Source organism: Nicotiana tabacum, chromosome 9 (genome assembly GCF_000715075.1).
Source record: "Nicotiana tabacum cultivar K326 chromosome 9, ASM71507v2, whole genome shotgun sequence".
Taxonomy (NCBI): Eukaryota; Viridiplantae; Streptophyta; class Magnoliopsida; order Solanales; family Solanaceae; genus Nicotiana; species Nicotiana tabacum.
The window spans coordinates 124,312,716-124,329,699 of NC_134088.1; the positions used below are offsets into that span (position 1 = coordinate 124,312,716).

Genomic DNA, 16,984 nt, shown 5'->3' on the forward strand with positions numbered 1-16,984 from the left:
ACATAAATTTATGTAAATAAAAATTTATTATAATTATAACAAACTGTAGATTAAACTCATAGCTTTACAAATATAACTATGCTTCCTTCCATGTTGCTATATATTCGTGCAACAAGATTTTCGGATTAACTTGTCCTACCAAATATTTGCTATCAAAAAGTTAAGAGCAAGGAGGAATTCATTTCATAATAAAGAGATATTCAAATGATGTGGTTATACATGGTCATATTTTATTTCTTCATTTTATGACATTATTACTATTCGAGAGTTTGAATATTTCTTATTATATGTTTTCATATATTTTTAGTCATTTTAAGTCGTAACTTATGGAGTAATGCTTTTTATGTAATAAATATGTAAAATTAATTTTAAAAATTGATGCTTGAATTAAGCTAGAAAATTAGGTAATTTAACTTTCATAGTCCGAACTCCTTTCTTTTTGCAATGATTTGCGAAAGAATAAAAGGGGTTTTACGTAACGCAAATATGATTTAATCGGGTCAATTAATTCATATTGTAAAAAAAATAGAACTAATATTGAGAAAAATTAGGGGGCTAATTAATAACAAGACAAAACGATGTGAGTCGAAGTGCAATAGTTGAATATATATAAGGGTATCAAGAACAAATAAAAAAATCAGATCTCCAAATATGCCATCTTTGTTGTACTTAAAAGACCAAGATATCGAATGACGTGTCAAACTACCAATGAAATAATGACACGTAGACACCTCGAGAGCTTGTTACGTTTAAGCATGCATGTAAGGAAGAAGGACCGTCGCAGGATCCTCCCCTTATATCGCCTACTATATATATACACAACTCCCTTTTTGTGAATCCCATTTTTTCTCAAATACCCAAAAAAAAATTAGCCTCTTCTCTTTCACTGAGAGAAAAAGAGAGAGAGAGAGAGAGTGGGGGTGGGTGAAGGCTAAAGAGGTAATTTTTTCCTCCAATTATCTCCATTGTTTTCACCTGCATTCTTTCTTCCTTTTTTAAATTTGATGATTCTTGATTTGTTATGAGTTTTTTGATTGATTTTAGCTGCATTGAGTTTTTCTTGGCCAGATCTGTAATGGGTTTCTCTTTAGTTTTCCCTTGATTTCCCATGTTTGGTACCTGCCTGGACTCTGATTAATCTGTATTCGAGCTAAATCTGGATTCCTCTAATTAATTTAGATTTGCGCTACGTAAGGCTTGTTAAAGGAGAGACTTTTGAACCCGAGACTTCTAATTAAGAGTTGAGGTTTCTTTTTAGACTTTACAGGTACAGAGTCACATATTTAAATTTGTCACAAAAGCCTTTGATTTCTGTTTTTGTGGGTGAATTTTTGCATGCATGAGCCATCTTTAGAGAATATATATATATTTTTTTAAAACCTTTTTGTGGTAGGTAATTTTCTGGGTTTATTTTAGTTTTTTTAATCCAGAACTATAGAATTTGCATGCATGATTTTTGGATGATTTGTATTTTTATGGGTTTTGTTTTTGCTTGAGAGCGGTAAGTAGAGATTTTTCTCAAATTTTGATATTTCGGAGCATGTTTAATGTGAGAATTTGAAAAGTGGTGTAAAAAGATGAATTTTTTAATCTTTTTAGGTGGCGGCTACCGGCCAAATCAATCTTTGTTTATATCAGTCTTTTTTTATTGTTGTGTTTGTCATTTTTTTTTAATTTCGATTTGATTTGTTCAAATCATTATGTGGGGCTTTCTGATTTTGACAATTCTACTTTTCCATCATGACCAAAAAAAGTGATTCTTATAACAGGAGAAAATGACTTATTTTGAAAAAAATACATTTGGAGAGGAAGTAGTTTGTGTTTCGCTATTTACTTTAAAAAAATACTTTTGAGCAATAATTTGTGTTTGACCAAGCTTTTCATAAATTGCTTTTAAGTATTAAATTACAAATAAAAACGTGAATAGATTTGCTTAATACTTAATATTATAAGTAAATAAATAGTCTTAAAAATTTGTTACTACATGCAATAATTAAATCTTTTCATTTTATTTAAGTAAAATATAAAAATAAAATTTAAAAGTACTTAATTCTTTTAATATAAGTTAAATATATTAAAAATCATTCAACAAATATAAAAGCATTCACCTCTAAAGTCACTATAATTAGAAAGCTATCTTAAAAATAATAAGAAATATTTATACATTAATATCCTAAGTATTAGGTTTAACGGTTATTTTGGTATATACTATATTTTGTTAAAGATATTTTTGGTAAGAAGAAATATCAAAACTGCTTCTGCTTTTGGAAAAAAACTATTTTTTTCTGCTTCTACTTTTCCAAAAATATTTTTTTTTTTTCAAAAAAACTTGGTCAAACACCTCAAGTTAGGGAAAAAAAGTATTTTTTTTTTCTCGTGAGAAGCTTGGCCAAACGGGCTATACTTTTGCTGACCTCACAAGTCTTTTCCTTTAAGATTTTGAATTTCTTTTTCTAAAGAGGATTGAAAAATGGTTTTGATTTTCTACTTTGGATTATCAATTTTTCTAAAAACATTACTTCCTATGTTTTAATGTAGATGACACGCTTTCCTAATTCGTCCGTTCAAAAAAAATATACATTTCTATAATTGAAAATAATTTAACTTTAAGTTCTTCATTTTACCCATTTTACCCTTAGCGTGAAGCTTTTATAGCCACACAAATGTCATGGCCTCACAAAGCTTTCAACCATTAAACTTTTAAAATCACAAGTTTCAAAAGCCCTTTTTTTTTCCCTTAAATTTCGTGTCGTGTCAAACTAACTAATTGAAATTGAAATAGAGGGAGTAACTTTTATGAAAATCATTGTTATTATTAATGCGTATAATCTGGAAAATAATTATACATTTAAAAAAAAAATTGAGAAATAAAATTGTACTTGATTAGATTCAATGTACCCATTTTCAGTAATCAGTTCACATGATTGCCTAACATAGATGTACAGCCACCCAAAGTTTTTAGAGATTCTGTACTGATCTTATATGTCAGATGGGGACATGACTATTGAGAGTAAATAGGAATTGTCAAGTACTACTCCGTTGAATAGTCAAGATCTACTATTGAGTGGTTCTCTAAGTGGGCGGTTGTACATAAGAATTGTAAAATTTTCGGAAAAAAAAAAGAACAAAAATTCCAAGTGAAAATGGTGTTTGAAAATTAGAATTGTGTTTGGACATGAATACAATTTTGAGCTGTTTTTGAATTTTTGTGAGTGAACTGAATTGAAAGTTTTGAAAAACAGTTTTTTGGAGTTTTTTTATAATTTCAAAAAATTTCAAAAATTCATCTTCAAGTGAAAAAATTAAAAATTTTATGGCCAAATACTGAATTTTTCGAAAAAAGTGAAGTGAATTTTTCGAGAAAAGTGAATTTTTTTTGTGGCCAAACGGCCCCTAAGTTGAATGGTTGGGAGATTTTTTTTGCTAGTTAGTTTTTTTTTTCCTTCACTTTTTATTCAAGGTGGGGGTTGGGTTAGCTTGCATGGACCTATACTATTCCACTTGGTACTGCTATCTCCCGGTGTCGCGGCGCAGATGCTCCGGTACAGTGTATTTTGTCTCTCCTCGGATTTGTGAGTTGGCAATTTTACATTCTCTCTTTGAAAAAGAAGAAGGAATTCTAGGCTAGATAGTACCATTTTTGGTTAATTGGTATAAAGGTATTTGTTCATTGAGCCGAGGATCTATCGAAAACAGTTTCTCAACTTTTCTAAGATAGGGGTGGGGTAAGTATATGTGCACATAGGTACTTTCCTAAGGTAGGGGTGGGATAAGGTATGTGTGCACACCGGGACTATCGGAAATAACTTCTCTACTTTCCTAAAGTAAGGGGTAAGGTCTGCGTGCACACTACACTCAAACAAACGAGAGACACGGAATAAAAATGTTAATTTTGTACTCTTTGAGATCTTCTTTGAGTAACTCTATTTCTACTTGCCACAAAAGACTTATCTATTCTCTCTCTTCAGCTCTGTAAAGGCATATACACGAGTGTATAACAACCATATGTGGCACAGATTTTAATAAAATCTTCTGTGATATGATTTACTCCTGAGCCGAGTTTCTATTGGAAACAGCCTCTCTATCGATATTACTGGATATGTTGTTTTTGTGGTGGTCTGTGATATGATTTCCTCTAGAGGTGGATGTGAGAAGTGATTTATAACTAGAAAATTAATGCTCTGCAGTAGTGCTGTACTTTTTAATTGCTGTTGCTGTCTAGTTTAATTGGCTGGTTGGCGGATGTTATTAATGGTTTACCTTTTAATTAATAGAATGAAGGTCCAATGGTCCTAGCTTAAAGTCAATAACCGTCATTATTGTTGAGTTGCACCAGCCTATTTTTTCTTCTTTAATTAGTTGTATAGTAGATGTTATCACATCACTGTTGCATTGTTTTGAATTTGAAGGAACTGGAATGAGTACAATAACGTGTAGTAATGGAAGTTACATATAGAAGTTATTTCAGAAAAAGCAAACTCTAATTGTAATTATAGAAACTTAATCAAGTTACTAAATAGTCTTAAAATAGTCGCTAGTTGTTGTATTTTGACTGGTTGAGAGATCTGAGTATGTTTTAGAAATTGCTTAATCTAATGATATGTTGAATTTGATAAAAATAGCAATTATTGGCCTACAGCTAGTGTGAAAGTTTGGTGAGATGTCAACTGAGTTTATGCATGTGTTTTTTTTTTTTTTTTTTTGGAGGAAACTCTTACTAATCTACTTCTTGTCAAGTTGTTTAGATGTGGACACTGGTCTAATATCCTTTAGGCATTAGGTACAATCTACTTCTAGTTCAAGTGATGAAAAATGAATGGTTGACTCCATCTTTTTGTTGTCAATTTTCTTGTGTATGTGTGTATATGCAAACACATTACCTAATATACAAATGATGAAACATTCCTTTCCCATGAAAAAGTTTCAATTCATTCAGGTTTTCCCCATCCGGTATAAGTGGTTTGCTGTCTGATTATCAGTTATTCAATATTTTGTTGTACCTTCGTGTTCGAGCAGTGGTGCGTCTACATCACTCCCCTTGGATCCCGCATGAATGCGGGATGACTTGTGCACCGGGCTGCCCTTTGGTTTAGGCACTCTGCACTTGGCTATAATCTACATATTTGCTGATCTTTGCAACCTTAGTTATATGGTCCATGAAAATTTGTGGTGATAATGACTTTGATTTGGGCATTTATTAGGAATAGCTGTAATGTGCTGTATTAGGATTGTGTGTCTGTGCATAATGTGACTCTTTTGATGTATTAGCCTTCTTTATATTTCTGTATTTGAGTTATAATGAGTGGCAATTTCTGGCCTCACATTTCTGTTTTGGAATTTTATGTGGACCCTAGCTGCTATAGACCTCATGTTTCTGTCAGAAGATTGAATTGTTGATTTGGTACTTCTTCTCTGCCAATGATAGTTTGATCTCTAAATTAAGACCTTTCATGTCTGATTTGGTTCTTGACTTTATTGATTGTGGGGTGGATAGATTAAGGGACCACACTTCTTTTGGTCAGTGATGTTTTAGTCTAGTTTTTTCAGATGTTTAATTATTCTTTGATTCATTTTTCTGTTTACTTATTGATTTTCTTATATCAAGATAATAGTCGACGAACTCTCAAGTGAAGCAAGAGTAATGTACATTTTTACAGGTTTGGGATTGACGAGGCAAGGAAGCGAAAATGGGAGCTGGTGGTAATATGTCTGTTGTAACCGGCAAGACTGGCGAAAAGAAGAATCCTCTTGAAAAGGTACCAACCTCAAAGCCACCTTTCACAGTTGGTGATATCAAGAAGGCCATCCCACCTCACTGCTTTCAGCGGTCTCTCGTTCGTTCATTCTCCTATGTTGTGTATGACCTTATACTGGTGTCCGTCTTCTACTACATTGCCATCACTTACTTCCACCTCCTCCCGTCCCCGTATTGCTACCTTGCATGGCCTATTTACTGGATTTGTCAGGGATGCGTTTGCACTGGTATTTGGGTCATTGCGCACGAATGTGGCCACCATGCCTTTAGTGACTACCAGTGGGTCGATGACACTGTCGGGCTTATCCTCCACTCTGCTCTGATGGTGCCTTACTTCTCTTGGAAATATAGTCATCGTCGCCACCACTCCAACACTGGCTCGCTCGAGCGTGATGAGGTCTTTGTGCCTAAGCCGAAATCACAACTCGGATGGTATTCGAAGTACTTGAACAATCCACCAGGCCGGGTTATGTCACTTACAGTCACCCTCACTCTTGGCTGGCCATTGTACTTGGCTTTCAATGTCTCTGGCCGACATTATGATCGCTTCGCATGTCATTATGACCCTTACGGCCCAATCTACAATGACCGCGAGAGGCTACAGATCTTCCTTTCTGATGCTGGAGTTCTTGGAGCAGGTTATCTGCTATATCGTATTGCTTTGGTAAAAGGGCTAGCTTGGCTTGTGTGTATGTATGGTGTACCCCTCCTAATCGTGAACGGCTTCCTTGTCTTGATCACTTACTTGCAGCACACTCACCCGTCATTGCCTCACTACGATTCATCCGAGTGGGATTGGCTAAGGGGAGCTTTGGCAACCGTCGACAGAGACTATGGCATTCTAAACAAGGTCTTCCACAACATCACCGATACTCACGTCGTGCACCATCTGTTCTCGACAATGCCACACTACAACGCGATGGAGGCAACGAAGGCAGTCAAGCCATTACTCGGAGACTACTACCAATTTGATGGAACCCCAGTTTTCAAAGCAATGTGGAGAGAAGCTAAAGAGTGTATCTATGTGGAGAAAGATGAAGCATCTCAAGGCAAAGGTGTTTTCTGGTACAAAAACAAACTCTGAACTTGAGAAAAGAACTGCTTGCTTTGAATTTGGAATTGGTCTTTGGTAATGTTTGGTCTCTGTCTAAGTAAGTATTCTGAATTTAAGTTAATATTAGCTAGTGTTTTGTACTTGTTAGTAAGGGAGGTTTATGTTTGATGAAACTGGGATAAAAAATAGAGGAACAAAATGCATCCTCCATCTCCCTTTAGTGTGTAACCTTTATGTAATGAACTACCAGTTCTAAATTATGTCTTTGTGAAGACTAAAATGAGCTGTCTAAATGGTACTGAATTTTTGTGTGTGTCTATATTTAGTAAAGTTTTTTTTTTCTTTTCTCAGTTTGAACTTTGAAACAGAATTCTGCAATTTCATATTTTACTAGTATTTCAAAATGTGCAATGGGATTATAACAGGTTGAAAAGATCTATGATCTTCCATTAGTATTTGGTTATATGACAATGCTAATAGACATTTCTAGTGGGCTTGTTTTTTTAAAAAATTGACAATATGTACAAACTGGGTAGTTTAATAAGAATGGGGCTATTTTTAAAAGTGGGCTAGCTTTTAAATTCGAATAAATGACATCAACAGTTGGATTCATGACCATATGCTTTATCAAAATGGTCATCATTCTTCTGATAGCAGCCCGCTAAATCCAAACGGTTGGGGCGGTTCGGATATGGACGGTCAAATGAGTTAACCGATGAATAATATGAGTATGATTTTATTTTTGATGTGATTACTTTTTCTATAATTTCTAGCATCTCAAATTTAAGGAATCCTATTTTGAGTTTTGCAAATGTAAAAATTAAACCAATTAATTATCCATTATGTATTAATTTATTAAGTGGATAATATGGATCCTAGCCATATTTCACCCATTTTTCAAAGTTCACTATCTAACTCATTTTTTAGTTGATAAAACTGATGGAACTTAATTTTTATCATTTTGTCACCATTAATTCTATCCATGAAGGATGGGCTTAAATTCAACTTGAATCGTCGCGATTTTGGTGCTAAATCGAAGTGAATTTAGAATTTAGAATTAGTTCAACATGCTCAGTTTGATCTTATTATTATATGTTTATGTTTTTTTTTTCATATGTAACATAGTTTAAGGCAAATGCAATATATTCAGTTGAACACAAAAACTGCTCTAAATCCGCGGCAGCTAGCACAGAGTTAGCCGATGCTTATAGTTAACTTTTACCGAAAAAAATTAATATTCAAAAAAATAAAATATAGTAAGATATATTCCAAATTTGACTGTAAATCATGATTTTTCCAAATAGAATTAGATCAACATTCTAAGGAATCAGGAAAAAATAAACAAGATTTGACGAACGGACACTACAAGATGAGAGATTTTATGTATTATAATATTTTTATCATTAGTACTAATTAGGATTTTTGACAGATATGCCAAATTATTGCTGAAACCCAAGGAAGACTTAAAACATTACATAGAGACTTTCAACATAAAGGATAATTAATAGCAAATCATCTACTAATACATGATCTGGAATTAAACATTAAAACTTTATTTTTACTTTTCCTCCTCCTCCTCCTTGGACATCTTAATCACCTGAAATTAATTAACATAATGCTGCATTAGGCACTGTATATATTCTTAAACTAAGAACTACTTCACCAATTAGAAAAATAAAAGAAAACAATGAACTGTTTGAAATGCAAAAGCTCACAATTTGTGTATGTGTTTTAGAAAACTAGTTTTTTATCCCAATTAATGTTCGAAGAAGACGTACAATCATTTATCACTCATTTATGGAAAAAGTAAGGGTAATTTAGTCAAATTCACTTCATGATTAATGCTATTAAAAATGTGTCAAAATCTTAAACGACATATAAAAATATAAAAATGATAGAAGGGTTTTTTAACTTACTTGAACACCCTTGCAAGGGCTATCAACATCACAATAAGCTTCAAGAGTGATTAACACTTGATTATCCAAATCCTCTGCATATTTATAGCAAGGGCAACTAGTTCCAAGTATGCTCTTGAATGTTGGGCAGCATTCATCAATTGAAGGTGTGTTGAACATGCACTTCTTAACCTTTGCTTTGTCACTAGCCGAGCAGCTCGAACTCGGGGCGGGAGGGGGTGGGGATGGTGGTGGAGGTGGTGGAGGAGATGGTCGTGGTCGTGGTTGTGGTGGCGGAGGAGGGCTAGGGCATGGTCGTGGCCGTGGTGGTGGAGGAGGGCTAGGGCATGGTCGTGGACGTGGACGTGGACGTGGTCGTGGAGGAGGGCATGGCCATGGCGGTGGTGGTGGCCACGGAAATGGCCATGTCAGATAACAGGGAATTTCCCATGGCCAAAGCAGTTGTAACTCATTCCTGTCATCTGCCACAACCACTTCTCTCGCCGTGGCCACTTGTTGGTGGCTACAAAACAAAATTGCAGCCACCATTAACATCATGAGCATATTGTTCATGGCTGCCATTTTTCACTGAATGGTTTGTATTATACAGTGAAGAGATATGAGCTATCTATATATAGACATTATTAGACTTGCTATGAAAGTAGGATTTGAGTAAATTAGTTAGCTGTGATATTCTGCTCCCTTTAGTTAGTAAATGAGTGACTGTATTATGACATATATCACATGAAAACAAGTTGCATCCGTTCATTTCAAAATGGGCCAGTTACCAGTACATTTGGATAATGTTTGATAGTTTTATTATTACACAAATAGCCGGTCAAATTTATTGTTTATTTTTTCTAGTCGGTATATATAAATTATATATTGATTATGCACAGTTATACATATATTATACGTGAATATATATATACATATACATCCGCTAGCTATTTTTAGTTTAACAGATTAGGTGGACGGTTATTTGGGTCCATTATATTTTTATGTTGCATTCTACTTGCATGAAGTTTGAATATATTAGAAAATATAAAAATAATAATTGAAATTTTAGTCACATTTGAATTTGTGCTCTTTAGTTGTAGAAGTTATATACAAATAAAATAATGTCAAATAGTTTAGACAAATTTGAAATGAAAAGATTTATGTATAACGTAAAATGGACACCATGAGCTAATTAAATTATCCTAACGAAGTCAGTAAAAATTAAACTAGCTCGTAAAATAAAACGGATACCATGAAAAAGTTGTTTTTCTCAACTTTTCAAACAACAAAACAACAAAATTCAAATAAGAATAAATTGCATTGTTTATTAAGTAGTATTAAAATAAATATTTAATAGTTTAATCATTATGAGGTTATAAAGAAATTTGACGTTACTATTTGCTTCACTTAAATATCTAATAATTTAAACATTCTCTGCTTCCCTATTGAGCATAACTACTTAACTAGGATACTCAACTAATCACATTCCATACGCAGATAAGTACGAGTATATTTCATTCTAATAGTTTGCATTTTTTTCACTTAGCGCCTCTAATTAATTAAATTGAACTTAAATATATAGATAGTTAAATGATTTTTTTGTTTTTGTAGTAATATAATTTATTTCTGTTTAATAAGTACTAGTATATCTTATTTTCAGTAACTAATTTTACTTATTATGAGCAATTAGTTATATCCCTTCCGTTTACTTTTACTTGTCCACTATACTAAAAATGCATTTTTACTTTTATTTGTCACTATATTAAATAAAGAGAAAGATGTTGAGCTTCTGCCATGAATGCTTCTGTGAAAGCTTCACACGACTGAGAAGAAACAGAGAAGAAAGGAGAGGAAATGAACTTTCAGTATTATGTTGAAATAATACACTGTACATGTATTTATATACTGTATAACCGACCTAACCATTTCTAATTAGTTAATTAACAACTACTTCTAACTAATCCTTCAACGGCAAGGATTCAGTTGTCACTCTACTCGCGTGACACCTTCAACACTCCCCCTCAAGCTATGTAATGTAAACAGGTTGAACATTTCCAGCTTGGATAACAAAACTTCATGTTGTGCCTTCCCTAGCCCTTTGGTTAAGATATCAGCCAGCTGCAAGTTTGTGGGCACATGTTCTGTACATATAAGGTCTTCTTGAATCTTCTCCCTAGTAAAATGACAAACAACCTCTATGTGTTTCGTTCGCTCATGGTATATAGGATTAGCAGCAATTTGAAGTGTTGCCTTGCTATCACAAAACAGTTTCACTGGCAGCTTCAGTTACATTCCCAGTTCTTCATATAGTCCAGTAAGCCATACTATTTCTATAATTGCATTTGCCATGCTCCTATATTCAGCCTCTGCAGAGCTCCTAGATACTGTGTTTTGCTTCTTCGATTACCAGAAAATCAAGAAGTCTCCTATCTTGACCATAAAACCACCTACTGATCTCCTTGTCATAGAGCAAGTTGCCCAATCTGCATCACAATAAACTGTAAGCTCTGATGATGGTTTGGATGACAATAGTATTCCCAATCCAGGTGCATTCTTCAGACACCTCACCACCCTTAGAGCCCCTTCCATATGTGACTTCTTTGGCCTGTGCATAAATTGACTCAAGTTCTATACTGTGTAGCTTATATCCGGTCGAGTCATAGTTAGATAAAGCAACTTTTCCACTAGCTATCACGACCCAAAATCTCACCCGTCGTGATGGTGCCTATCTCAATACTAGGCAAGCCGAAAATCTCAATAAACCACAATTTCTCTTAAGTTTGAAAATATAATATTTCAATAAAATCCACAAATCTTATAATTACCGATACAACCACTCCCAAAACCTGGTGTCACTGAGTACATGAGCATCTAATATGAATACAAATCTAGAAAATACGGTCCATAACAGTCTGAGACCAAATACTGTAAATAAGGAGATAAGGAAGGAGAGGCAAGATCTGTGAAATACGGCAGCTACCTCAGAATCTCCTTAAAATCAGCTGTGCGAGAGAATCAACACCCGCTATAACCGGGAATACCTGGATCTGCACACGAAGTGCAGGGTGTAGTATGAGTATGTTACACCCTGTACGTCCGAAGGTGACGTATAATGAATATGAGACTTGTTAGTCTTAATTTAAATGCGTTTAATATCATAATATGACTATATATGATGGTTGGACAAAATACATAAAGTTTGGAAAAATTGGATTAAAGTTGCAAAAAAACCGACTAAGAATTTGCCCTATAATAGAGCTTTTTGAGAAATAAATTTCGTATGCTATATGAGGTCTTTTTGGGACATATTATATACCAAATTGAAGGTCTTGGAATTTAGTTTCCAATGTTTTTAACCGTTTATTTATACGATATCCGGATAAAATGATATAAGTATCGGAAGATGGGCGAATCAGAGGGTGCCAAGCTAGCACCTTTTGACTTTTCAAAAGTTAATACATTTTCTTTAACTCAGCTCTCTCTCTCTCTCTCTCTCTCTTCATTTTTACATAGCATATGACCAGAGGACACCATAAACGGTCCTTGAGCTCTCTAATATTACTTCAAACAAGACTATCATCTGGATACGAAATCAAGAAGCAGATAACATTAAAACGATCCCTACGACGTAAGTATTGCTATATCGCCTCTTTTTTCTTTGTAGTTTGAGTTTTGAAATGTATTTAATAGTTAATTAAAATTCCTAATTTCTGTATTTAACCTTTAAAATATCAAAAAAAGTTGATAAATTCGTTTCCTAATAGTTAGACCTCACAAAACGGTGATCGGAAGCCAGAAGTTCGAGTTATTTAATTTGTAGTGGACTGTTTTGTGGGCTGTTTTGTGTTGATTTTGGGCTGTCTATTGTGTTGCTGATTTATGGAATTTGGAAGGATAAAAATGGTGTGTAGAATGCCACATGTGGTATGGTAGTAGGTTGGTCGCTCGTCGTTGTAGTTGCAAGCTAATTGATAATTTGTTGATTGGGTGTATTATAGTATATTTGGGGGTTTTGTTGTATTGAAGGTCCCGGATTGTAATTAGGTTGGTTTTGAGTTGCTGATTGTATTATGTTTGTATCTCGCCTATAGTAGTCTTGAGGGAGCAATAAAATCAGGGGAAATGCTGCCTGTTTTATTTTAGAATCGAGTTATCGTTTGAGATACGTAATATACTACCGCCATCTAAATTGTACACGTATTTCTTTGCTATAGGGTTGGCGCTCTAGTTATCATAAGCTTGTTGTTGAGTTGCATTGACGACTTGAGATATGTTATGGCTATCCTTTTTTTCTTTTGGCATGATCCAAATGATACAAACGAAACGAGCAAAATACGCAACGTTCATAAATGACTCTATTCATAGAAATACTAGAGGTGTCTATATTCTTGATCCCATATAAATTATTATTATATCCTCCATTCATGGGTCTCAGAAAAATACGTATTTGATAAAGTTCGTCCGAAAGGCATATTGATTTTATGATATTCGAGAAATCTTATTAACATATTTCTATTGCATTTCATGCATTTATACATGTACATTGACCCATGACCAGAAGGCGTTATATACGCGTATATTATATGTATATGGGATATGGAAAAAAGTTAAGGCGTTATATACGCACCACCACCTGATCAGCTGGTATATGTTGATGATTTTGCCCACAGTGGCCGAGATGATATAATGGGATGCCCTCAGAGGCTTGATGATGATATGTGCACCTATACCTATGCATGATACGACATTTACACGCACGTGCATGATATTATAAATGTTTTAGGATTCACAAAATTATTTAGACTCACAGGTAGAACTCTTCACCCCATGTTTCATCTATGTCTTTTATGTACTAATTTTCATGCTTTACATGCTCAGTACATTATTCGTACTAACGTCCCTTTTTGCCTGGGGACGCTGCCTTTCATGCCCACAGGTGCAGGTAGACAGGGTGACGGTCCCCTTCTTAGGATCCTTGATCAGCGAGAGTTGGTGTGCTTCATTTGATCCGGAGCTGCTTTGAGTTTTGGTACGATGTGTTTGCATACATATATGGGTACGACGGGGCCGAGTCTCATCCTTTATACAGTTTTACACTCTAATAGAGGTCTGTAGACAGTCATGTATAGTTATTTATACAGTTATACACTCTAATAGAGGTCTGTAGACAATCATGTATAGTTAGATAGTATGTGGCCTTGTCGGCTAGCCCTACCATATTCTATATATATATATATATATATATATATATATATATATATATATATATATATATATATATATATATGTCTTTTGGGCATTTTTCTCACGTAGATTGTTCATATGAATTAGTAGTTTATTTCTAGACTTTATGCATGACCTGCACTTATTTCATGTTTATATTTTAGACGAATGCTTAGGGGTGTTCGATAGGTAGAACTCGGGCACTCGTCACGGCCCATCGGTTTGGGTCATGACAAAAGTGGTAACGGAGCAGTTCTGTCCTAGGGTTGTCTACAGACCGTTTCTAGTAGAGTCTTGTTTATGGGTGTGTTGTGCACCACACTTATAGACAGGAGGCTACAAGATATTTAGGATGGTTACACTTCTTTCTTATCTTATATCGTGCGATATTAGAATTCATTTTCCTAACGACATATTATGTTTTCAGCGATGCCCAAGAAGGCTACAGCCGCCCAGAAGGGCAAGTCCGTAGATGATGAGACTACAAGTAGAACACCACGAGTTACCAGGTCTCGGAGAGAGTTGCATAGTGAGACTCCATCTTAGACTTCACATACCCTGCCCTTTCCAGAGGAGATCCGAGGGGCACCAGCTCCAGCACTTGCTCCAGTACCCCCAGCTCCTCATCTAGATGCACCGGGTCAGGAGATGAGAGATGTTATTCAGTTATTGACTCGGTTAGTATCCGCACAAGCTCGATGTCAGGAGGTTGGTATTGGTCATGCAGATAGGGCCATTAGTGCGAGGGTTTGTGATTTCATTAATTTGGACCCTCCGATATTCACTGTAGCAGATCCAAATGAGGGCCCTCAGGTATTTATCAATAGGATGCAGAGGACTTTGAGGGTAATGAAGGCCACTACGACTAAGTCAATTGAGCTAGCTTCCTATAGACTTCGGGATATTGCAATTAATTGGTACGAGTCTTGGGAGTTGTCCAGAGGTGAGGATGCCCTTCCAGCAGTATGATAGGATTTTACAGAGGCTTTTCTTCATCATTATTTGCCACCAGAGCTTAGACGGGCCAGAGTTGATAGGTTCTTAACCCTTCGACAGGGTAATATGAGTGTTCGGGAGTACAGCCTTCAGTTTGATTCTTTGGCGAGGTAGCTCCCACTATTGTAGCTAAGATAGAGGATCGGGTTCACCGGTTCGTGATGGGGTTGGAGCTGCACCTGCTCAATGACTGTATGTCGGTCTTACTTCATCCAGGCATTGATATTTCTCGTATTCAGGCATACGCTCAGGGTGTAGAGGAGCGTAAGCAGAAGCAGAGGGCCGATCCTGAGCATGATAGGGGCCAGAGTAAGAGAGCGAGAGCTTCAGGTCCTTTTGGTGAGTTTCGAGGTGGTCAGAGATAGCAATACCCGAGGTATCCAACTCAGCCATCAGCTAGTGCACCCCCTCAGTTTTTCGGTAGGAGATTTGATCGTTCCACATATTCAGGGCCTAGTCAGAGTTTCGGGGCCTCTCGTTCTCAGTATAGGGGTAAGTCAAGTCAGATGAGGCCATCCTTGCCACGATGTGCTCAGTGTGGTAAGCATCATGTCGGGCAGTGTCTCGTGGGGTTGGGTGTTTGTTATACTTGTGGTTATCCAGGCCATGTTATGAGAGATTGTCTGATGAGAGGTGGTGCAGGTATAGTTCAGTTACCGGGATCTATAGCTGGTTCCTCATCATCAGTACGCCCCACTGGGCAAGGATCACAGGCACCAGTCGGTCGTGGTAGAGGCAGAAGTGGAGCATCTAGCTCGAGCGGTCCTCAAAACCGCATTTATGCATTAGCGGGTCAACAAGATCAGGAGTCGTCACCTAATGTTGTTACAGGTATATTATCAGTCTCTTCATATGACGTATATGCATTGATTGATCCAGGTTCCACCTTATCGTATGTCACTCCGTTGGTTGCTAGCAAGTTTGGGATAGAACTTGATTTGATTAAACCTTTTGATGTATCTACACCTGTTGGGGATCCAGTGATAGCTAGACGGGTATATAGAGATTGTATAGTAGGAGTTCTTAGTCATTCTACAGTAGCGGGCCTGATTGAGCTAGATATGGTAGAATTTGATGTTATAATGGGTATGGATTGGTTGGCTTCTTGTTATGCTAATGTTGATTGTAGATCAAAGATGGTTCGGTTCTAGTTTCCAGGGGAGCCAGTTCTAGAGTGAAAAGGTAATACTGCATCGCTGAGAGGTAGGTTTATTCCTATCTCAAGGCAGGGAAGATGATAAGAAAGGGCTATATTTATCACTTAGTTCGGGTATAAGATGTGAAAGCAGAGTCACCGACCCTTCAATATATTCCGGTGGTTAATGAGTTTCCCGATATTTTTCCCGATGAGCTTCCAGGCCTTCCGCCAGAGCGGGATATTGAGTTTGCTATTGACACATTACCAGATACTCAGCCGATATCTATTCCTCCTTATAAAATGGCACCTGCAGAGCTGAGAGAGTTGAAAGAACAATTGAGGGATTTGCTTGAAAAAGGCTTTATCAGATCCAGTACATCATCGTGGGGAGCACCTGTGTTGTTTGTGAGAAAGAAAGATGGTTCCTTGCAGATGTGTATTGATTACAGACAGTTGCATAAGGCGACAATCAAGAATAAGTACCCACTCCCGAGGATTGATAATTTATTTGATCAGTTGCAGGGTATCAGGTGTTTCTCAAAGATAGACTTGAGGTCGGGGTATCATCAGGTAAGGGTTGAATTCTGCAGCTTTCCTTCGTCATATTATTTCGGGTGAGGGTATCCGGGTCGATACATAGAAGCTTAAGGCAGTGAAGACTTGGCCTAGACCCACGACACCGACAGAGGTTCGTAGCTTCCTGAGTTTGGCAGGTTATTATAGGAGATTTGTAGAGGGGTTATCTTCCCTTTCAGCACCATTGACAAAGTTGACTCAGAAGGCAACCAAGTTTCAATGGATTGATGCTTGTGAGCGGAGTTTCCAAGCATTGAAGGACAGATTGACTTCAGCACCGGTTCTGACACTTTCAGAAGGGACCGCTGGTTATGCTATCTATTATGACGCTTCGGACGTTGGATTGG

The 16,984-nt window shown here is 36.2% G+C and overlaps 2 protein-coding genes across 2 annotated transcripts; one reads left to right on the forward strand and one right to left on the reverse strand.

Annotated features, from left to right (window-relative positions):
* The first annotated feature begins 916 nt into the window (after positions 1-916).
* On the forward strand, positions 917-7,089 carry LOC107823061 (delta(12)-acyl-lipid-desaturase-like). Its single transcript, NM_001326113.1, is given in 2 exon segments — positions 917-939; positions 5,658-7,089. A coding segment is annotated over 1 exon segment (1,152 nt). The 5' UTR covers positions 917-939; positions 5,658-5,687; the 3' UTR covers positions 6,840-7,089.
* Positions 7,090-8,186: 1,097 nt separating this feature from the next.
* LOC107823062 (uncharacterized) lies at positions 8,187-9,410 on the reverse strand. The gene is made up of 2 exons (XM_016649659.2): positions 8,726-9,410; positions 8,187-8,406 (listed from the first exon to the last, which is right to left on the reverse strand). Exons 1-2 carry the CDS (start codon positions 9,284-9,286, stop codon positions 8,368-8,370), a joined length of 600 nt encoding a protein of 199 aa, XP_016505145.2. The 5' UTR covers positions 9,287-9,410; the 3' UTR covers positions 8,187-8,367.
* Between the last annotated feature and the right edge of the window lie 7,574 nt (positions 9,411-16,984).

Bases quoted from the DNA above. Each gene is read 5' to 3' on its own strand.
- LOC107823062 (XM_016649659.2), bottom strand. From the start codon at position 9,286: ATGGCAGCCATGAACAATATGCTCATGATGTTAATGGTGGCTGCAATT. The intron at 8,407-8,725 runs GTAAGTTAAAAA...AATTAATTTCAG, and splicing joins GCCCTTGCAAGGGTGTTCAA to GTGATTAAGATGTCCAAGGA.